The 23,474-nt window shown below is 48.5% G+C and overlaps 1 protein-coding gene across 3 annotated transcripts in view; it reads left to right on the forward strand.

Annotated features, from left to right (window-relative positions):
• Window positions 1-9,193: 9,193 nt before the first annotated feature.
• SWT1 (SWT1 RNA endoribonuclease homolog) overlaps window positions 9,194-23,474 on the forward strand; it is a 2,657,341-nt gene continuing 2,643,060 nt past the window's right edge. For 2 of the 3 annotated variants that reach the window (XM_069641359.1, XM_069641361.1), the window contains exons 1-2: window positions 9,253-9,389; window positions 10,980-11,056. In XM_069641359.1, coding sequence (XP_069497460.1) covers window positions 10,991-11,056 — 66 coding nt within the window. In that variant the 5' untranslated portion in view covers window positions 9,253-9,389; window positions 10,980-10,990. Of the gene's footprint in view, window positions 9,390-10,979; window positions 11,057-23,474 lie in introns of all 3 variants that reach the window. The other variant, XM_069641360.1, reaches the window with a different exon arrangement.

Raw genomic sequence — 23,474 nt, forward strand, 5'->3', positions numbered from 1 at the left:
AAGTCTACGCAGTTCTGGAGGGAAGTCCTGGACCAGGTCAGAGGGATTACGGGCCTCACGATCCCCTGGGACCCGGGCATCGTTCTCTTGGGGGCTACAGGCGAGGGCCAGTTCCCACTGACAGGCCGCATAGCAGACTTATGCACCCAACTCCTGACGGCAGCAAAGATCGCCCTGGCCAGACTCGGGAAGAACCCAGAGCGCCCAACCATACAAATGTGGTGGTCCAAATGTTGGGAGACAGTGGCGGCGGAGAAGATCACGCCTCTAAGATTCAGCAACTCCGCCAAATTCGAACAAGTCTGGTCCCCCTTCCTGGACTACACAGGGAAATTCCCCGGCCTAGCGAGACAGCCCCCAACCTTCGCTGGATGGGGGTTCAGACTTAGTAGAGGAAGCCGGATCAGGGCTGGCGGCAAACAGATCTAGGACAGACTGACGGCAAACAGATCTAGGACAGACTGAGCCCTCCGGCCGATGCCCCGAGAGTTGGGGAGACTGACTCTGAGCCAGATCCCCTCACCCGAACACGCGGCAAGCCCTGCCACTCGAAATGTCACCCTAAGACATTCAGCTCCCCCAACACCCCCCCTGTGGATAGCTCCCCCGCTGTCTCCCCCCCTAGAGACCCAAAGACTTGCCCACTGTTGGGCCTAATTTCTATTTTGTTCAGGTTTTATTCATTGTAATACACTACTTGCTAGCCTTCTGCGAAAGGCGTCTCTGTCGATGCAATGTTAAGCTGTCATGCATAAATTCCAATAAAAACATATTCGAAAAAAAAAGTCTATAGCAATCACTATGGCACTTGTTCTGTCTCATCATTCCTTGCCACCACAAATGACAGGGGGGACCATCTTTGTATGCTATGTGATTGGTTTAAGTGGCATGAGGGCAACGGGAGTGAAGGTGGTCCTGCATTGTGTTATAAGCAGTGGGGTTGAGAGCCGTGGGGAACTACGAGTTTGGGGTATAGATCAATTGCCAAATGTTATCTTGATGAAAAGGTTGTTCATGGTGTTACACATTTCTTTAGAGTCAGGGATTAAAGGGTCGGGAAGTGGGTTGAGGAGTTTTTGACTGCTGTGAAGGGAGCTTTACTCTTGTTGGTGGTGGACAAAATAGTTGATGAGTAATAAGCAGTTTGGGCTTTGACGAGAGACAGGCAAGAACTACATAAAGCCTTGAAGTTAAGGAGGGCTTTATTCCTCTATGCTTTACAGCCGTTTTTTTGAGTGACTGGATAGTACGGTTATTGTTGATTATTTCTTCAGTGTACCAGGGTATGGTGAGTTTATCCCTGATGTGAAGCAGTTTAAAGGGGTCATGGACATCAACCAATTCCATTATAGTTGTTTGAGAGTTAATAAGGGACTGTCAGCATTGGAGGGTGGTGGAGTTATAGTTACTAGTTTGTGTCTAGTGCTTCCAAGGGGAAGTCCTCAATGGAGAAACTCAAGGACATGGTCAATTGACAACGATCCTTGCTGGATGGGACATTAGAAGTAAGGCGGATGAGGGTAGCATGTGGTCTGTCCAGTCATGTGGGATAGGGTTAAGAAAGTGTATAGGAAGGATGCTGAGATGACAAGGTGGAGTATATATCCTATGATGTCTGTGGGGTTTAGCATTCATTGTTTTATATCCAGGGGATCCATGAGGTGGAGCTTAGAGTCCCTAGTGATGTTAGTGAAGTCACCAAGGAAATGTTTGCGATTGATGCTGAGGTGATGGCGTCAGAAGTGTTTTAAAGAAGGTGTGTGATAAATCAGAAGAAATGTAATTATATCTATATGTGGTGCTAGAAGGTGGCAAGAGAGAAGCAATGGGGATTTCATGGCCTGTGAGTCATCCTGTGCCTGTTCCGGGACCAATCGGGTCCGGGCTGGCTGACCCTGAGCCGGGGTGGTATCAGCTGCATCTTCCCCTGCAGCTTCCACACCCTGCCTGCTCCTAACAGCCGATGGCACTCCTTGTCGGGTCTGATGGGTGCTGGGGATGGCAGCAGCTGCATCTCCCTGACCCGCTGGTGGGGGGGGCATAGCTGTCCCTGCTTGTGCCTGGACACCCTGCCCTCGTGGACCACCCTGGCCACGTTGCCCACCGCGGCCACCTTGGCCACCCTGGCCACGTCCCCCAACACGGCCACCTCTGGGAGGTCGGCCAGCTTTGCCTCCTTTAACACTTGTTGCCCTCCCAGTCATGGCATTGATGTACTAGCGCAATAGGAGGTGCAGACAACAATTGTCCTGGGCAATTGGGGTGAAGGGGGCAGGGTACGTGATGGAAAACGTACCCCTGTGCACCTGCAAGGCTGTATGTAACCCCTGGGGAAAAAAAATAACGGGTCACGCAATGCTAAGGCACCCCAAAAACAAAAACAAATGTGCACGTGACCCCTCAGTAGCCCACGTGCGATGAAAAAACATCCTGCCGTACGCTGTGGCACCCAGGAACACAAAACATGCATAAGCGGGGAACACGTAGGCTACTGTGACCTCTAAAATGGGGTGCATGACACACAAGGGCAACCACAGTGGGAAAAATGCATCCGCAACTCACCATCTGCATGGAAAATGAAGAAAAACACATGCGCATGTGTGCATAGGCAACTCCCCTGCCAAAACAAGAAGTATGCACTGCCACAGTAGTGATCAATTGACGTGTGAACCCACAAAAAGAAGAATCTCCTGCGCCAGTCTCCACGAAAAGCACATACAGTGCACTGTTGTTCTACGTGGACCTTTAACCCGTACTGAAAGGCAACGCCCAGCACGCGTCACATAACTTACGCGCTTAGGGCATTTCCTCAGATTACACGCTACCGCACTGTTTCCGCACGTGCGGGGTCACTCTGCATCCGGCTGGCCACGCAAAAGCACATGGAAGACCCACTCTCCTACCCACAAGGCCAGTTACCTGCCTCCAACTGCCCTGAGCTGCCTCCTAGAGCCATCTGCTGCTGCCAGCCTACTGTGTGTGCCTGCTACTCACGTGCCCTGCATTTTGGTACCTGCTCTGAAGACATTGCCAGTGATCCTGTTGCTGTGACCACCTCTGCTGACCCTGAAGACTCCCGACTGCCATTCCATCGCTCCACAGCCCAGCCCCAGGACCACCTGCCCCCCACTCCTGCCTCGGGGGTTGCCATGTCTGACCCATCTCCATCTGAGGCAAGTGGCAACCCCCCGGCAGAGAGGCAGAGGGATGTCAGCTTCTCTTCCAGAGAAGTTGGCATCCTGGTGGAGCAAGTCCTGGGGCATTATGATGCCCTCTTCATCGGACCATCCCGCGTCGACAAGGAAGGATGGAGTAAGATCTGGGCGGACCTCGTGGATGCCATCTATGCGGAGGGGTTGGCACCCAGCGACTACCGACATGTCCGTAAGCGCTGGGAAGACTTCAGGTCCAGGACCCTCAACAAGGCCCAGCGCCTCCTCAAGGCTGCTGATGATGGAGCGAGGTGCCAGGGCCGGTTGTCCACCAATGAGATGCGGGTCTTGGAGCGCATCGACCCAGCGCTGCATGCTCAGTTCTTGGATTTGGTGCTCAGTCTGGAGTCGACTGGTAAGTGTTCTTCTGTTCTTGTCCGCCATAGTGCATGTGTATGTTGACGTGTGGCTGGACTGTGCACCTTGGCCTCATGTCTGGCATGTCTCCTTTACAGGTGTCTTTGTGCATGTCCCTGACAGTGCTGCATGTGAGTCCATTCAAGCCTGACCCACTTCAATGGTGTCTGTGTTGCAATGCGTGATGCGCCCCGCATGTAACGAGGTGCACATGTTTGCATACCTGTGTCTGGACTGGGGCATGAGAGAGGTGTGACACATGGGTGCTAATGTCACCATCATGGACATGCATGGTGTACATGTGCGTGTGTCTGTGTATTGAGTGTGTGACTGGCCAACCCCATGGATGCATGACACATGAGCATCTAAATGCGTGATTGACTCATGCGGCCCAGTTGTCCCCAAGTGCACTGTGACAGGAGGTCAACATGGCCTGATGCATGACTGTCAGGTGATGTGTGTGTATGTGATGTGCATTTACCATGATGCAAGTGAGGTTCAGCCCCTCCTCTGATGTGCTCGAAGTGCCTTGTACATGGATGTGAATGTTTGTTGCACATGGCATGCATGATTGTGCATGTACGTTGCTTGCACTGACCTGTGTGTTGGGGGGGTGATGGTGGTGACGTTTGACAGTGCCACTCATGTGCATTTGCTTTGTTCCAAGCAGACATTTGTTTGGTACACTGATGCTTGTGTTCAATGTCTCCCTATGCACAGCGACAACAAAGGAAGAGGGCGGAGGTGGCGCTGTGGAGCCCCGCGGCATGTATGCCTCCACCAGGGACCAACGCAAGGCCAGGAGTGAGGATGCTGGTGCCACGTCAGAGTCATCAGCCGCAGCTGCTGAGGGGAGGCCCAAGAAAGTGAAATTGGTTGTGGGCTCCTCAACAGCGGGAGGGACAGGTGAGCCCCCACTGGGGCACTCCGATGCGGAAGACAGTGGGGTGTCAGCCTGGTTGGTGGTGGACGAGGAGGAGGAGGAGGCCACATCAGCCCACCACATGGGGCCTGGCGGGGGTGATGAGGTAGATGCAACTGATGCAGTCCAGGGTCAGGGGCAGGAGGCAGTTCAGGTCCCCTTGGAGGGGCCTGTGCCTAATCCTAATCCTGTCCCTGAAACTGCGCCTGCATCAGTATGCACCTGTGGGCATGCCTCAGGCCAGACCCGTCCGCAGGTACTGGATGTATCCACGTCAACTGATCTTCCACTACCTGCAGACGAGGCAATTTGTGACAGGGTCGAGCCCATGCTAGCCAGGATCGCGAGGCCGAAAGGCCCAATTCAGGTTGACGTGCAGGCTTCCGATTGGGGGCTTGCACGTCATCACGAAGAGGTCTGTAGCCTCATGAACTGGCTAGCTCAGCTCGTTGTCGCGAGTTTACTACATGTGCTGGCCCCTCATGCGACCCCCCTCCTCCTCTTCCTCCACTGTGCGCCAGTCGTACTCCCTGCCGTCTTCTGGCCCAGATAACACCAGGACCCCCTAACACCAGGGCCCCCTGTGGACCTGTCCCACCCAAGGCAGCCAGTCTAGCGGAGACCACATCCCTGCCACAGTCGGGAGTCGGAGGATCAGCAGAGGTGGTCACCTCAGCAACAGGACCAGTGGCAATGGAGGTAGTGCAGGCACCTTGCAGCAGGGAACGTGCACGACTGCCCCGGGGGTTGTCATCATCCCGGAGGCAGTCTCGGAGGCGCAGGCACAGGGCTTATCAGCGGCAGCAGGCTTGATGTAGAAGACGACAGGACTCAGGGCCCTCAACATCACAGGGGCACGTATCGGCCATCGGGCAGGAGGGTAACATGGACCTTGGAACAAGGATGTCTTCCGTGTTGCAGCAAATTGGCCAGCAAATCGGGGCAGAGCAGTAGCGGGGGCATGACTCACCATGGCAATGGCGGTGAACGCCCTGCATCGGGCAGAGAGGCGGGTGGAGTTCCTCCAGGAGACTCGCAGAGAGTTTGAGCGGAGCATGGAGGAGTTCCTGCAGGCCCTCAAGGGTAGAGCACAGGCCCGCCTCCGGGAAATAGACGCAGAGTTCGACGATGTCCTCGCCGGCTCACTTGGGGAAATGGTGAGTCGTGGGACTAGCCCGCTTCCTTTGTAAATAGTTATTTAGTGGTAGGTTTCCTTTATTTTTTGAATGATTTGGAGTTAATGGACTTTGAGCCTCATCTTCTGAAGAGTTTTTTATTAGGGTTTTTTAGGATGTGTATTTGGATTTAGGGATCATGGACCCTTCAGCCTTGTACATAGTTGGACATGTTTTAATTGCAATTGGAAGACAATCATTGGACATAGACCACTTTTTGGAGTTTCAACTTTTTTAATAACACATTTCTTTTTGTTTCAAATTTCATTTTCATTTGCATTCGATTAATTATCATGTTGTTGGTTAGCTTTCAGTTGGTGTGATTTTTGGTACTTAATAAATGTTTATTTCTTGCAATCGAAGTGGTGCCTGCTCTCAATGGTTTGGTGCATGTGTCACTCTTCATTGGCTCTGTTACCTGTCCCTGCTGTTGAGCAATGTTGGTCATCTGTTTGCAAACATGCATGTGTGTATTTGTGATTCACATGCCATGGGGCATGTACTGGGGAGTAGGACCAATGGATGGGTGTTGAGTTGCACTGTGGGGGGGGGCAGCGTGTGGTGGTATTTTGGTGGACATTTGCTACATGATTGCATGGTGTACAGATGTGGGGTGCATGAGTCGGGGCCTGCCTGCAGCTTGCCGTCAATGGTGGGGCTGGGGGGACATGAGTCGGGGCCTGCCTGCAGGTTGCCGTCACTGGTGGGGCTGGGGGGGCATGAGTCAGGGGCCTGCCTGCGATGTATGGTCACAGGTGATGGGGGGTCCCATGTGGTGTGGTCTGCCTGTAGGTATGGTCACAGGTGATGGGGGTCCCTTGTGATGTGGGCTGCCTGTGGGGTGTTTTCTCAGCTGATGGCAACACGCGCGGCCCTTTTCACATGATTTAGCTGCCGCGAGCGGGTTATGCAATTTTGCGGGTGTACGCAACGGTCACGGGTGATGGGGGTCCCTTGTGGTGTGGGCTGCCTGCGGGTTATGATCACAGGTGATGGGAGGGTCCCATATGGTGTGGGCTGCCTGCGGGTATGGTCACGGGTGATGGGGGGTCCCTTGTGGTGTGGGCTGCCTGCGGGTATGGTCACAGGTGATGGGGGATCCCTTGTGGTGTGGGCTGCCTGCGGGTATGGTCAGGGTGATTGTGGGGTCCCTTGTGGTGTGGGCTGCCTGCGGGTATGGTAATGGGTGATGGTGGGGTACCTTGTGGTGTGGGCTGCCTGCAGTGATGGTCAGAGGTGATGGTGGGATCCCTTGTGGTGTGGGCTGCCTGCGGGGTATGGCCACGGGTGATGGGGGGGTCCCATGGGGTATGGGCTGCCTGCGGGTATGGTCATGGGTGGGCTGCCTGTGGGGTACGGTCATGGGTGATGAGGGTCACTTGTGGTGCGGGCTGCCTGCGGGGTATGGTCACGGGTGATGGGGGGCCCCATGGGGTATGGGCTGCCTGCGGGTATGGTCATGGGTGGGCTGCCTGTGGGGTACGGTCATGGGTGATGAGGATCACTTGTGGTGTGGGCTGCCTGCGGGGTATGGTCACGGGTGATGGGGGGCCCCATGGGGTATGGGCTACCTGCGGGTATGGTCACGGGTAATGGGGGGTCCCTTGTGGTGTGGGCTGCCTGCGGGTATGGTCACGGGTGATGGTGGGGTCCCTTGTGGTATGGGCTGCCTGCGGGTATGGTCAGGGGTGGTGGTGGGATCCCTTGTGGTGTGGGCTTCCTGCGGGTATGGTCAGGGGTGATGGTGGGGTCCCTTGTGGTGTGGGCTGCCTGCGGGTATGGTCACGGGTCATAGGGGGGTCCCTTGCGATGTGGGTTCCCTGCGAGGTGTGTTCTGAGTTGATGGCAGCACGCGCAGCAATTTCGCGGGAGTAGGTGACGGCCTTTTCACATGATTTGGCTTGTGCGAGCGGGGTAGGCGATTTCACGGTGGTACGTGAGGGCCTTTTCACACGTTTTGGCTTGCGCTAGCGGGGTACGCAATTTCGCAGGGGTACACGAGGGCCTTTTCACACGATTTGGCTGGCGCAAGCAGAGTACGCTCTGATTTATCACGCGATTACAATGGAGGGGGGCTGTGTGCTGGCCCATGGATGGCGCGGGGCCTTGCGCCGTATTGGCCATTTCACTTGCTTTTTCCTGCGCAAGGGGGGTGTTGGGGGTGTTACTGGCACAGATGTTCACTGCTCCACGGTTGGTAATGGCTCGGGAAATCCATGAATACGCGTGGCGTGCAGATGCTGCTTTGTGCCCCACCTGGCGCACGCTCCCTCTCGGCGCGCAGCGCTGCTTCTGCGCTAGAATCTATGAATCGGGCCCATTGTTACCATACCGGCACACTACGAGTCTGCGGGCGGGTGGCGGGTTATTAACGGTGCCGGTGCTTCCGTCATCCCCATTCCCATTGAGTCCTACGGAACTCAAGTGGGAATGGGGATTTACCATTCACCAGTGCCTGACTTCCCGGAACACTGGGGTTGTAATCCCCCGTTGTTTCCGGCAAGCCAGGTGCCACTTAATACTGCAAGTCTGGCGGCAACCCGCCGGTGGCACCGGCAGAGTTACCGCCGGATTTGTAATGAGGCCCATTGTGAGATTACATTATTTGCCCAGGATCACACACTTACGCTAAACAGCGAAGCAGGGATTTTAACCCACTCTGCAATTTGGGCACAGCCATCTTCTTCCACGCTTTACTTGGAACAAATATTCAAGTTTTGGGTGTCAAGACCTACAATAATACTGTCCTATAGAGTTTACTTTCAAAATCCACGAATTGCATAGTAAAGCATCATGACAACATGTAAATACTTATAGCAGCATGTTGAGCCAAAATAATGTCGGTATACCTTTATTTTCCACATCCTGAATGGAAAACTATTTAAGAACATTCACCCGAGGACAGGAAAGCACACTTTATGTTTTAGGATATCAAGCTATTAGACGTTATGGGTGTGAACACATTTTAAAAGGGTGCTTTATTGTGTTGCTCACTTTAACTGTAACAGATTTGCAAGGTGACTGGTGGTCTTTCAGTTGGAAAGTCACCATTATGAATAAGCAAGCCTAGGCTGCCAATGACAAAGGAAAAATAAACGTGTTGTTGGGTTTATTACACAGACTGTGTGTCTTGGAGGGGCGGGCTGTGACACAGTGAAGAAACAAAATGGTCCCATGTTTCTGATCCTTTTGTTAGCAGCTAACATCATTGCATGCCTGCCCTTTTTATGTTACTCTGCATCCCTACAGATGACAGGAATGGGCAGGGGCAGAGCTACAAAGACATCACTGGCCAATCCCAGGAACTGAGCTGTTGGAGGGCGGGCTATGCCCCTGTATTTTCTCATTTTTCATTTTTACACTGTTTGTATGGCTGAAGCCATCTGTGGGTGGGCGGGGCAGCCAAGTGACCGCGAAGATTCCCAAACACTAACTCCCACAAGCTACCATGGGATGCAGGATACCATAAAACACCGGAAATAGTGCACGTTACAAGCACGTTGGAAGGTGCTTTTTTCCAAACTTCCAATACATTGCTGTGAGGTAGTGCTGTCTGTTGCAGGCTTCTAGAACGCTGGCGTAAACATTGTGCACAAGCAAATATGCCGTTAGCCTAGGAATCCTCATGACGTCACCATAACTTTGTGGAAGCTCAACACGAATACAGCTCCCAGGATCAGCCATCATGTCAACTAACGTCTGAGCTCTAACTCCATCAGAACGGTAATGTTGTTGGAAACTGGTAGTGACTTTACAGTCTTAAATAAAAGGTTTTTGCCGTATGCACTCCGGTCCTTATTATGTGCTGTTATTTGGTTTAACTGTCCAAACAATTACTGGATGTTCCCGGTCGCTGTTCACACTGTCGCTGCCCATCCGCACTGCTGAATGCCCAGTCCTTTCATCGCGTTCAATGACTGATGTGGCGAAAACTTACTGCCTGATTCATGGAATTATTTGCGTGAAAAACGCAGATTTGCGCACCTTTCTGCCCGAAAATCCCTGTTTGAAGTATGGGGATTTTCGGGCAGAAAGGTGCGCAAATCTGCGTTTTTCACACAAATAATTCCATGAATCAGGCAGTTAGACTCTTCACACCAGTGCTCATTACGACTTGCGATCGGACGTAGACACTTTAAAAAGTGACAACTTGCATTTAAGGTGCGCAGCGCTGACCCAATTAACTCCAGGTGTTCCAGTTTAACACAGTAAAATAGGTCACAGGCGCGCTCACCATAAGGGCCGGGAGATGCTTCTGGGTCCCTGCTTCTTCCTGGTGGGCAACCACTTTGCCAGTCTTGTTTTCAGGTCCAAGTCCTTTACTGTCCTGTATGCTCCTTGCTCTTTTCCTGTTCCTGGTTCCACTGGCACCAAAAATCCTCGTCGCCAGTGTTGAAATGTAGGTTTGGGGGGGAGGGGTTGAATAATCAGTCAGGATCCTTGGTTTAGTTAAGTAACTTTAGTAGGTTGGAGGTATACAGTTAAGTACATAAGGTTACATTGAAGACGGGTTCTTGAGGGAAAGAAACATCCACTGGTCCCCCTGTGCCAGGCTCAGTTTCCAACTGACCTTATAAGAACCTTGGCACTCACACAATAACGTCCTGAGTGGAACACTCCACACCAAACATTCCAGACTCACTCACTCACTCATACAGGAAATAAACACAGATACAGGAAAGATAAAACGCAACATATTTCTCAACTATCACCTCCACGCTCCTGCTTTTCTGAAAGCAATTCAGACCTACGTATTTTAAAACATGCTGTTTAGATTGTGAGGCAGCGTGTCTTTTGGGCGAAAATGGAGGAGGTGGGGGTGGTGTATATTGTGTTTTTATATTTTTTACTGGTTTCTTGATATGTGGACAAATGTGTGGTATACATATTGTCTAATGGTTGATTCTGACTCAAACTGTAACTAAATATGCCCAACTAGCTGAGTGCAAAATGGTTAAAAGTTGCAGTTTACAGCTGTGGCCAAAGGAGTAGAGAGAGACTTTGACGCTTTTCTAAGACGAGTTGGCAAAGTGAGCTTCCCACGTTCTTATGGGAGCAGGGAACTGCACAATGATATGGGGAATAGCCACTGAGGAACACAGGATGTGCCCAGTTTGTTCAGGGTGAAGGTTAAATGCATCGACTTGCAGATCATGGTCGCTCTCTTAGGAACTACAAAAGATGCCTTTGTATTTTAGAAGATGCTCCGTGTCTTTTAGGAGATGGGATACTTCACTTGCTCTTAACCCATGTTGTGTTCATAGGTAAAGTCTTATGTGCGAATAAAAAAAGTAATTTCTATCATATTTTCAGAATTTTGAAAAATGTCGGAGCCTGGGGCGAACAAAAGAAAACATAAGACAATTCATTCCTTGATCTCTAAAAAAGAAGTAAGAATCCATTTATTTTGGGTTTATGTTAAAACATGGATTTTAAAAAACCTTTGTAAGATTTCGATGTTGATTTATTTGGGACTTTGTATTTCCATTTCCTTTTTTCTGTCGAGGGAGGCAATTTCTCCCAACCCATTCTTACCCCTCGCTCACATCCTGAAGCACCTCTGTGCCACGGTACAAATATTCATTTCCTTGTTATTTTTAAACAAAATCCTATTTTATTTTTATTTCTTTAGGTTAACTTGCATACCAATGATTGTGAACCGAAGAGAAATACGTTTGTCTTTTATTTCATTTGCATGCAATGGATCTGTGTTCATAGTCTGACTTTCTTTTGTGTAAGCTTTATGTTCATTTGCATCATGGAGCCTATGAGGGAGAATCCTCAGAAATGTGCTAATTCCTCTCTACATTAGAGAACCCCAGCACCTTTGCTGGAGAGAGTGATACCCTTTTTTCCCACTCTCTCTCATGTATTTTTGCTATGACTTGAGCACTGTTACTTTTGGTTGTGGAGTCTGAAAAACTAAACTCCATAGGCATCATCTTTTACATTGTACCACACTGCACAGGGAAGTCTTACAGATTTCCCAAAGGTTTAAAAACCTGCTCTTGGATAAACTGTTTCCAAGAGCAGTGAAGTGAAATTGACTTTACTTACATTGTAACTTTCTAGACCCAGCACACGCTATTTTACAATAGGGTGCTGGAGGGGTTACTTAGTATCCCCATTGTCGAGTTTCTCCTGTAAAATTTTTATGTTACCCTTTCCTCGATGAATGGCTGGTGGCGGTGCTTTTACCGCAGTGCAATTTTGTCAAAGTGGCCCCAGTCTTCTTTTTTCGCCATTTCTTTGTGGAAAGGTCCTTCTTGAGATTTACTGTGCGTGCCAAACCAGGTTTGGTCCCTTTGTTCATTTTGTCTTTGGCAGGATTTACGAGTGAAGCCTGCCGCTGGCTCCAGTATGTCTGGCGGGGACCAGGGACGTCATTTCATCAAAATGCCAGGGGTAGCGGAAGTGACATCACATGACCCTTGACCCCCTGATGACATCACAGGAAGTGATGTCATTTGACCCCTCCCCAAAGTGATATTGTGGGAAGCGATGGAACACAACCTTTCACCCGTTGACAAACCAGGAAGTGGCATCGCATAGCATTGTACACTAGGAAAAATGTGGTTACAATATCACTATATCACTGTGATGTACATTTCATTCCTGAATGGATCGCCATATGTATCGTTAAGATCAGTGTGTATAGGCCCATATTACCAAATTACTGTGATTGCAAGCAGACGTTCAAGGCAAAATGATAATGATGTGTTATTATATAGCACTTGCGCTTAAGCGCTTTACATAGAAGACATATAAACCCACTATCACCCAACCTGTGTTGGTACCCATTTATCGACCAAAGAAGGATGAAAAGCTGAGTTGAGGCGTTTGAGAACAGACTAAATCAGTGACTGAAGTGTGCCTGAAATAAACCTTTAATGAGGCTAGCAATTATTGTATAGAATTCCAGAAAGACACTTTTTTTGCCATTCCTATTCTTTCTTATTTAGGTTCAGTGCTGAAGTGTTAGACTTGTGGCCTCATTTTCTTATTTTTCTTCTTTTTTAAGGGGCCTGAACAAGAAAGCTAGCCACTCCAGAATTAAAGAGAGACATGGTGCTGGCACCAGCCCAGGAACTTGCATTGCAAAAAAAACTTTTTTTTTTATGGGGTTACATGGAAAACCACAGAGGTCGCAAGGGAGACCTCGGGGGTCGCACTTGCGACCTCTGGCGACCCCCAAATGACGTCCCTGGCGGGGACAGGAAGTGAGGGAGGTGCCCGATCCCTGTGTTTAATCCCCTTGGTTACAGGAATGCACCTAAAGGTGGCCGGCTGGCTGTCCTGCAAGGACAGCCACCCTGCTGTTTGACTGGGAGCTAGGCTGGAATGCATGGCAGAAACCTGCATAAAAGGCGAGGCTTTTTGGCTTGGAAGGCAGCGTCAACCATTGGACGAAGGAATCTGAAGAACTTGGAAGAGACACCTGTTGCAACTCCTGGACCGTTGGTTTGCCCGGTGAAGCCCTGCTGCTGTGCTGAAGCTCCGAATTCGTCTCGACTAGAGCAGCCCTGCAAGGACGACTTCTCCTCTTGGGTTGGTGGGACCAATCCACTCCAAACTAAGCCACCTGGACGTCCTCTCGAAGCTGGTTGTATTTCCATCGCAGTTGGTGCTGGAACCGAAGAGCCAGTGAGAGGAACACCAGATTGTGTGAATTGCTTTTAAGTTGGACAAGAGCTCCAGGAACACCCAGGAAGCATGTCTGCCTGAGCCACCCAAACAGAGTGCTGGACCCCAGATGCAAGGAAAGACCATCTCAACAGCCAAGAGTCTGTGGTGGTGCTGTTTGCTGAGACGCGAGTAGCTGAAACCGCAAAGTGCCACTGAATAGAAGTTGGTCCTTTTCTGTCGCCGACCATCCCGTGGCAGTGCAGGAGTCCTCCAGACGTCCTCCCTCTCGCCCCCACAAATGAGGCCCATTAACACAGGTTCTGCAGAGCTGCACAGGAACAGAAGCCAACTGGAACCAAAGGTACTGTACAGTCTAAGAGAACTTGCCTCTTGTTGTGTAACCTCACTTGTTCTCAGTGGAGACTTGTCTTGGTTGCTTCTTAGAGTTGCTAACAGCTTCTTTACCTCACAAGCCTAATCGGCTTGTGGCCATACCTTGATTTCTTCTTTTCTACAAAGACTTCTAAAACATTGTGCAAGACTTTTACCTACCTGCAAGAATTGCTTTAGCTCACCTAGTCCAATTGACTTTGGCCTGGCTCCCTGAATGACTCTTCTTCCCTCTGACTGTGTGGTTTGTCTTCCATCCAGGAAGGGGTTAGCTTACTTTGCATTGGGGTTTAATAATTGTTTAATCAAGGAACCTTGTGTGTAAGTTTATTTGAATACCTGTCACTGTGAATCTCTGTGTAACTCCCCTACTGCTCGCATTGACCCCTCGCTCAACATGCTACCAACCTGTGTAGTACCAATTTATACCAAAAGTTGGGTTCCTATCGCCAGGAGGTCAGGGTTGTTGTAGTGCACCCAAAGGATACTGCATACAATCTTGCCTAACAGAGCCGTATAACTATAACTATCGGTGTTAGGGAGATTATCCTTAAGGCCCGTGTGATCCTGGCCCTTGGGTATATACTCCTGACTCTGGTACTACTATTGATTGCCTCATGCTCCCCAGGCTATTCAAGTGGTGGACGTGGCAGCCCAGGCCTAAGTGGAGTAAGGTGGTTCTCAGGTACAGGACACACTTTTATTTTTGTTAAATAACAAATCGGAGAAGTTCCACACACTGTATTTGCTTAAATAATCATCATTCTATTAAGATAAGACAAAGAGAAACCATACACAAACAGTTAAGTACAACTTTGTTAAATAGAAAGGTCACCATAAGCAAACAAGTATCAACTTAGACTCCGTCCTTCTTGAAAAATAAACCGCAGTAAAAGGCATGAAAAAGCTTTTCGGATCATGTAGGTAGGTTCACAAGGGGGCAAGGTATTGCAAATCGGGGTAGGCAGAGGAGTTACCCCAGTGCGAAAGTGCCCCCAAGGAGCAGTTCTGGAGTTCCGTTGATGCGTGGGGGGGAAACGGACCGCCGGACATTGGACATAATGCCAGCAGTACCGGTATGTCAGGAGAGCATTAACCTGCGGCCAGTTATGCAGGATGTGTTTGACAGTTTTCAGTGATATCTTTAGTCTCCTTGTATATGCGTTCCTAAACATACACATTCAATGTCACATAGCTAGGTTTGTATGACACCACTTTCCACAGTAGTGAATTGTAGCTGTTTGTTTGAGGCTAACCGGGCTTCCCTTAGCTATAACCAGGAACTAAATGGCTGCCAGTTCCTGGGAATTTTGAACCCTGATTATGGAAAGTTTTCTCACACAATTGAATGAATCAACGTTGTCCCAGACAGCGATACCCTTTAGTCTCCCACGGATATGCCAGTCAGATATGCCACGGGCTGCATATGCCAGTCAGAAATGGTTTCAGGATGATTACATCACCCAGACCTGAGGCGCGCACACTTAGTATCCAAAGATGGCCACCATCTCTCCTGCCCAAAGATGGACAAGGGATAGTAATGTGATAACCCCTCAGGTCTTTGAGGCAAACTACAACCTCTGTTTTGCTGAATGGAGTGGGACAAAAAGGACCCAGCCACTTAAAATGGAGTCCAAAGAAGTTAAGCATTTTACACAGGTGAAAAACAGTCACATAACTAACTATGGAGGGTACCATCCGTGGGAGACTAAGGGTACCTTTGAGGTACCTATGCCGTAAGTCACAATGGCTCGTAAGGTAGGGCACAAAACCACATCCACACTGTCGGGCTTGAAATTAAGTTTGGCTGGGAGAAAAAAAAATCCCAAACCCAGAAAATCCAGCAAAAAGTAGATGTGGCCTAGCATATGTGGTTAAAAAGTAGGCTTTCATCCTAACATTTGTTCCCCACGACTAAGGACATGAGAACTAACCCTCACTCCATCCCCTGCCCTTATGGAGGGGTTTCAAGTTTTGGTTGGTTATGACAAGGCCTGTGCTTAATAGTGAAGTCCACCCACTATAAGCCGATGCCCCATTTGCGTTAGCCACTTGAGGGGTTTGTGGTCTGTTTAGATCCTGAAGGTAGATCCAGTGAGGTAGGGTCTAAACCTTGTATGGGCCCACACAATGGAGAATCACTCCTTCTTAACTGTGTCCCATCTAAGCGCTATACGCTTGACCACCTTACTAATGAAGATGTTGGGATAGCCCCTGCCATTGCTCTTCACATTACTCAACCCGCCTCACGCCCCCCCCCCCCCCCCCCCCCATCTCCCCCACTATTCCAGGTTCTGAAGCATCAGTTTGGACACTGAATGTCTGTCTTTAGTCCGGGGCCTTGCACATGTCTTCTTCAATCCATCAAAGGACCTTTGACAATAACTCAAAGCTCCATTTTAGGGTATTTGTTTGAAGTTGGAGATGCCAGAGAGACTGCTATGGTCCCATAGTCATCAGCAAAGTTCTATAGTATCCAGGACTAAGACTGCTCGCAATTGAGTCTAGATTGATGGTGTTTCCCACTTCTGGAAAACGCACAGTACTGGAAAAAGACTGAATTTTGCCTCCACCAACTTTGTGACCAGGGCTTTGGACAACTGACTGAGGTGGCTTGTGTGCCAGGAGTTTCAGAAGTTAGCTATGCCATCCAAGTAGGCGACACAGACATTCAAGACTACTTAAAGCATAGATCTGTGACCTCTGAAAAGTGGCAGGTGTGCTCTTGAGTCCAAAATGCATGACCCTAAATTGAAACGAGCCCTATGGGAAAGACAATGTGGTTTTCTCATTTGCACAACCTGTTCAGGCTAGTTGTCAGTAGCCTGAAGTAAGGTGAAACGTGTTCCTAGTTTGTCTACCAGAGCTGCATAGATGACCTACATAAGTTTTGGTGACCCAATTGAGAGCCCCATAGTCCACAAGCCACCTTAAACTCTCTGGTTCCTGCTTTGAGTACCAGAGCCACAGGACTGGCACAAGGGCTCTTGGAATCTTGGCAAGCCATGCTTTGGTGTGTTTTCTGACTGTATCAGACATCCAGGCATCCTGTAGTTCCTGGACAGACGCACTGTCCCTAGTGGAGAGCAGGGGGTTGGGGGGGGAATGAAGGGAGAGAGGGAGGCGGGTGGAATAGAGAGAGAGAGCGAGAGAGAGAGCGAAAGAAAAGAAGAAGAAAAAAATATGGACGACTTTGAAGCCCCCCTTAGGAATCACCAAATCAACTAGGTAATTGACTTTCTCAAGTTAAGACCACTTTCTAGGGACCAATCCATTTGTCCTCACAAGCTCTAGGCTTGGTCGGTTCCATGATGTCGATTATCGTTCAACTAGACAACGTGTGAAGCCTTCTGATCAAACCAATGTTTCAACAGAGCCTTGTTTGCTTTCAGGTATTTCTTTGCTTCACCCATCATTGTGGCCATTCTTCTCCTGAGGCCAAGCACAAGGTCAATCACATTTTAAGGTCTGACTGGGTGAGGAGGCTTCCCAATCCTTTCTGACTATGGGTTCTCTCACAGGGTGGTTACAGAGCAACTCAAACAGGCTGAATCTTGCTCCTGCCTGATGTACTTTTCTGTAGACCAAGAAGGCATGACAAGAGGAGATCGCACTTCCTCTTTAGGGGATATTCAAGAGGACCATTCAACAAAACCTTGAAGAGCATGAATCTCCACCAAACCATTGGTCTGAGAAAGATATGTTGTGGAAAATCCCTGCCCCACAGCTTGCAAGTACTTACAAATGAAGTTGGATCACCTGTCGGAGACAACCTCTTTAGGGAATTTTACCTTGTTTAAATTGCCAAGGAGAGCACTACCCACTTGTGTGGCAGTGACCATTCATATAGGCGATGCCTCACAATTCCTGATTGTGTAGTCAATCACCACCAGAATTAATCTTCTTGCTCAAGAAGTAGGAGGGCTTAAGGGACCAACAATGATGATGCCTACCCTCTCAAACAGAAACCCCAACAAATGTGTGCAAAAGTTTGGCAAGTGTGTGGAGACTTGCAGTAGGCCCCTTGTTCTAATCTTGAGCCAATAGAACAAAAGAGTCAAACTCTTTGCGTTTCTTCACTCCATGGTGCCCAGCCTGTGGCACCTCGGGAGCTAACTGGAGTAGGAGGGGCATATTGGCCTTGGACACCAGGCATAGAAATAGGCTCACAATAAAGGAGCCCATCCTCCCAGAAGATGTTGCTGCGCAGGTGCTTGCCTTTAATTTTTTTTAAAACCGTATTTTATTGATTTTACAGCAATTTTAAGAACCACACCATTCACGTGTTCACATCACAGTAGCTATGGCAATGAAGTTGAAAACAACATCCAAATAAAGAGAGAAAGCAAAAACGTATCTTCCTTTTCTTTCCCGCTGTATTTTACAAAGTCCAAGAAAAACTCCCTCATGAAGTAGTCTTTCGCCTGACAGCCTTAACCACAGCTGACTCCAGACAGGTGCTGTTCAATAATAATAGCTACCTAAATCTGCCTTCCCCTTTCCCTTCCCACCACACATCAGAGTAACAGCCAAAGTAACATTGTTTGCTTCAATAATTTAGACGCCTCTCTAGCTTCCTTCCCATGCCTCAGAGTTGTCTTCATGACCGGTATTAACATTTCAATCTTTCCTACTGCTAGGCCCTGAAGACCATCCGCTTATGGAAACTAAGGCACAGTCACCATATACTAGTGATATGACAGACACGAGGTTCGAAGTACTATGGTTTATTGCAAAGTATGCTCAGTCAGCCGACTGGGTCTAACATCTCGCAACGTGTCTCACCCAGACCTCGTGTGATGCAAGAGAGCGAGCATCGCTCAAGCAGCAACATCTATACAAACATACAATCTTTGAAGGCACATCAAAACCGCCCATAATGTATCTTCTAGAGCTAGGGTTCGGTGATTGACAAATATGACACATTATGACAAGTTTCTTATTCAATCTAATTATACTTATTTTAGCAACCGATGCAGAGACAGTTCTTTGTTATGGAGAACATAAAGCACTTGTTCAGAAAGGATATCGTGTTCGCGAGAGAGACACATTCCTCTACCCGTTTCTATTTGTGAACTAGGGGTCAGCCTGTTCTGAGGCAGATCCGCAAAGGAGGACCGCTAGAAGAGTATAATTCATGCTTTAACTGCCTATTGATACAGCTTTAGAGAGACAGGCCGGCACCTGGGCGGCTGATTTAATGCTGTTTCTGCTTGCCTCCAAGGACTTTGTGAGGGAGGAAAACAATGTATTTCTGCACTGTTTGGCATTTCTGTCTGGGTTGATATTTCAGCTTGCAGACTGTGGCCTCGCACAGTGTATGAGCTTTCAGAATAAAATACATTTTGCAAAGCAAATGACAGAGGAAAAAAAGCAAATGGCGGATGTTACACAAAAATGGATGCCCTGTGGTTATACTGACTATTCTGTGTTTGCGATGCTGGTCACATGATGCGATTGGTTTCCTGCCAACATAATATACATACTATACATGGTTAGGGTTGTTTCTGGACTAACAAACCCTCTTTTTGGCCGTAAGCCAAGAGCATCATCCATACATCTCATCTTCATCTGACCATGTATCAAATTCTGAACTATGCATGCTACTAAAATCGTCGTCTTCAACATTAATTGACATGAATTCCTTGATTGTTTCAATTTCGTGATTTGAACCCTTATTTAATATGGGAGTGGGTTTTGCCTTCATCACGTGTACACATTCATTTGTAATTTCAGAACAAAAGATTGGCAGGCAGTGTATGCAGCAACAGCAGAACATGAGGATCCCAAGTAATGTGACTAAAATTGCAATTAGTTGCCATCCCCATGAACACAATAGTTCCCAGAACCATGTGCATATGTTCAGATTCCAACCACCTGTGCAATTTCTTGATCGCTTCAAAAATCGTAGGGGAGGAGTCACTTACGAATACACAGCACGCTGACCCCACTGTAAAGACGCCGGTGGAGGGTGTCTGTACTTCCGCTCTCTATATGGTAGAGGAGAGGCACAGAGGACCCCAGCCAAGATTCTCTATTATTGGTGCGTGGTCGAGCAATCAAGGCCTAGCTTCTCAAGAGGTGATACGGGCTGGTTCTTAAGTACAGTGTAGACCCCAAGCACCCACAAAGGAATATCCACACACTGTATCGATTACAACACAGTCTTTATATAATTAATATTCAAAGGTATATACAATATCACGATAACTCACTTTGTACTCCGAAAATCAGCAGTGGTAAATATATACAGTTCTAAAGTGGTACCACTAACGTTATTAGATCTCATTAAAGTGCATACGGTTAGAATGACACACAGATCAGGATAAAAAGGAAACCAGCAGTAGAGAGAGTAAGGAAAGCAAGATGGTTGAGCAATTGGCAGAATACTGGCCCCGTCTACCTAGACACAGTTCTGTAAAGAAAGATACAAGCCCTTTCCTTATATTGTTCACACTAGACTTCCCAATAGTTCTGCAACCCCAAAGTACCTTGGCGTTGTAACGTTCCTCGTCGGGGAATCGACGGCCCTTCTTGGGTGCCCTCCCTTTAAGGCAGGAGTCACAGGTCGTCAAACGTCCGACAGAGAACAGGTCGAGCTATGACGGTGAGGTGGCAGCTTTGTTCCTAGCGGTGCTTGTTGACGGGGAAGCGTAAACGTCCTGCAAGGAAGATGCGTGCGGGGCACCTTGATGTCGATAGTTCTGGACCGCAAAGAGTTGGAAGAACTATGGCCCAGCAAGGGCGTCGAGTCGTCAGCGTCTTTGGGTGGCCGGAAACCCACCGGTTGGCTGCTCCTCGGCACGTTGACGGTCAGGCCTTCTCCGGCAGGATACAGCGGGGACGATGCAGACGAGAGCGTCCTTGGATCAATTAAGTTCTTAGGCAAACAGGAGCACAGCGGCACCAGCAGGCGACGGCGGTCGTCGACAGTGGCGGACAACAGTCCGGGCGCTTCTCCTTGGAGTTCCGCAGCAGTCCCCGTATCGGGTCGGCAGCCTGTCGAAGGTCTATCTACCAAGGAGCTTTGGCAAAAGTCGGCTGGTGCACGATGGTCCCTCGTAGCTCGGGTAGAGGGCGCCTTACCAGGTCCTCTCTGGGTCAGTCCTTGGAGACACAGCAGCTTTCAGATTGTGAAGGAGAGCAACAGCAATTCTTCTCTTCCAGCAGGGCTTCAAGGTTGAGCGTCGGTTTCATTCCAGTTACTCTTCTTAGTTTGGACTTCAGCTCTGAACACTCCTGAACACACTTCCTACCAGTGAGAGGTCCCAGGATATACTGTTGATCTCCCATTCATTCCGCTGGGTCACACTGAAGCATCCAATCACTACGAAGGTATTCATGCAGGCAGGCAGCCAATCAGGCACACAGTGCATTCAGGCCATTCACTTCTCTCCAGACACTCGCAACAAGTTGTGTATTGGGACAAGTACCGAGCCATTGAACACTTCATACTACATTCATGCCGGTTTCGGGCAGGGCTGTCTCAGTCATTGTGTCAACCACCAGATACTACACACCCACAACATAGAATGTGTATTCGTTACACACTCCATTCACCCAGGTCACACCCACAGGCGTACCCACAACATACGGTCGTTGAGAAGCCTCCAGCCAGTTTGGTCGGCACTTCCCCCACACTACCATATATGGAACTTCCACCCAACAGCCAGTCAGGGGGAAGGGACAGAGTCAGGGCTTACCAGGACTTCGGGAAGATCAAGGCAACAGGCGATGGAAGGCAAGAGGCCATGGGGGCCATTTTGTCTCCATCAGGAATCTACCGATTCCAATGACAGGGCCTGGGCCTCCCAAAATGTAGCACGCTAATGGCACCAGTCATTTCAGCACGGAGCTGCCACCAGCCTGTACCCTGCTCTGTGGGCCACCCACAGGTGCCCAAAAACATACACTAGGGGCACAGGGTTGCACCCCTACTGTAAGAGGATTCAATTCAACACTACAGCTAAGTCAACGCCTAGTCTATAATACTGAATGAAAACCCTTATTGATATATCTTTATGTCCAGTTCATGCGTTCTGGATGACTACCCCTATATAACACCCCTCCCTTGGAATCCTCCTGACCCCACTGAGCCAAGAAGTAGTTCTGTTTTGCAAGTTAAAAGGTTTATTTGATAATTTAAACAATATATATATATATCACACTTATAATAAATTAATAATTGAATATCACACTTAATCTGATATGATAAAGATTAACAACGGAGAATCTGGCACTAACACGCTTCTCTATAATCAATAAGGAGTTGACATGAAATGGATAAGGTAGCACACAGGTGAATAGGAACAAAAGAAGAAGGTGGTACAGAATGCTTTATGTAAGCTCAGGTGGATGCAATATTCAATGAATGCAGTACAGAAAATACTCAATATGACTTCAACCAAACAATGTAATCACTTTTCTCTGGCTATTCACTCCCCCTCTCTTTATGCAATGCAAGGAAATGGAAGGAAAACACACAGTTCTCAGAAATGCAATCAAATGTGATTCAGTTCACCCCAGCAAGCTTAGACTACAGAAGTTTGAAACACAGGCCCAAATTGCTTTGATATGTGCTGGCAATGAATTAAAAAATATGCTAAAATGCTTTTGATTCCCTCTAGAGGTTCAGGGTGAATGGTATCTAGTCAATATTAGCTCAGGCTCACTCTTGCAATGATTCAGGAATGATTAGCAGGTTAAACGAATTTCTGGCAGATGGAAGGCAAGCATCAGCTGTTTTTAGGTTCGTAGGAAAGCCACGATTCTAAGCTTTCAGATGAAAGTTATTGCAAGTCTCTAAGACAAACGGTCGCGGAGATATGAGCGATTTTGTGAAGGTCGCTTTTCAGATTTGAAATTTTAAAAGCTCAAAATGACAAGTGACAGATTTTACTAGAAATGACAGGTGACAGATTTGGAGCTATCAGGCAGTTCTACTTAGGTTAAATAGATTGAATTAGATGAATTTAAACTAAGAGCTTTGGTTTGGTACAGTTTGGCGGTACTCACAAGAGATTTTAAACAGGAAGGCGGCTTTGTCACGATCTGGTCAACAGGTCTGGACTTCGGACGGTCTCTGGGCACAGCGTCTGGTCTCTGGAACTGCTCACAGCATCGGGGTCAGCACTCTGGATGCAATGGCCTGGTCTCTGCTAGGCACCGGTTCTCTGGGTCGGGTCCTGCCTTCTCTTTGGATATTTCTGTCACCGGGTTCTTGCAAAAGTTCTTGGCAAAATTCAGACGGCGTCAGCCGGCTGTCTGAAGAGTTCAGTTGCAAAAATATTTTGAGGCCTGCTGACAAATACTCTTGCTGGCAGTGGCCTTTCTGGTTAAGGTTCTGAAGTCTCTGTTTATCTTGGAGTCTAAGTGTTGGCTCTTTGAAATTTGATGGAGGTAAGTATGGATTTTTCCGGCAGAGCTTCCAGCGGCAGATGGAATTGAAGGTCTCTACCTAAGTTTCAGTGGTCCATTTATATGTTCTGCAAGTGGGTGTGTGTGTTGGTCATAACTAAACTTGCCCCTCTCGCTTGTCATTGGTCCAGCTTTCATTCCTCCCCTGATTGGGGAACTAAGTTGTGTCAGAGTGATGTCAGCCATTTATGATCTCTTGAAAAACCTCCCCTGTCATCTGTGCACCCAAATCTATATATGATCAAAATACATATTTCAGAGTTACACAGTTGTTTGAAATTACATATACATGGTGTGGCTGAATTTAGCCATGTCTCTGTCCAAATCTGCTGTTTCTAAGAGCTTGCATTCAGAAATGGCACATAATTGACTTTT

This window comes from Ambystoma mexicanum, chromosome 1q (assembly GCF_040938575.1).
Source record: "Ambystoma mexicanum isolate Mex_15411 chromosome 1q, UKY_AmexF1_1, whole genome shotgun sequence".
In the NCBI taxonomy this organism is placed as follows: domain Eukaryota; kingdom Metazoa; phylum Chordata; class Amphibia; order Caudata; family Ambystomatidae; genus Ambystoma; species Ambystoma mexicanum.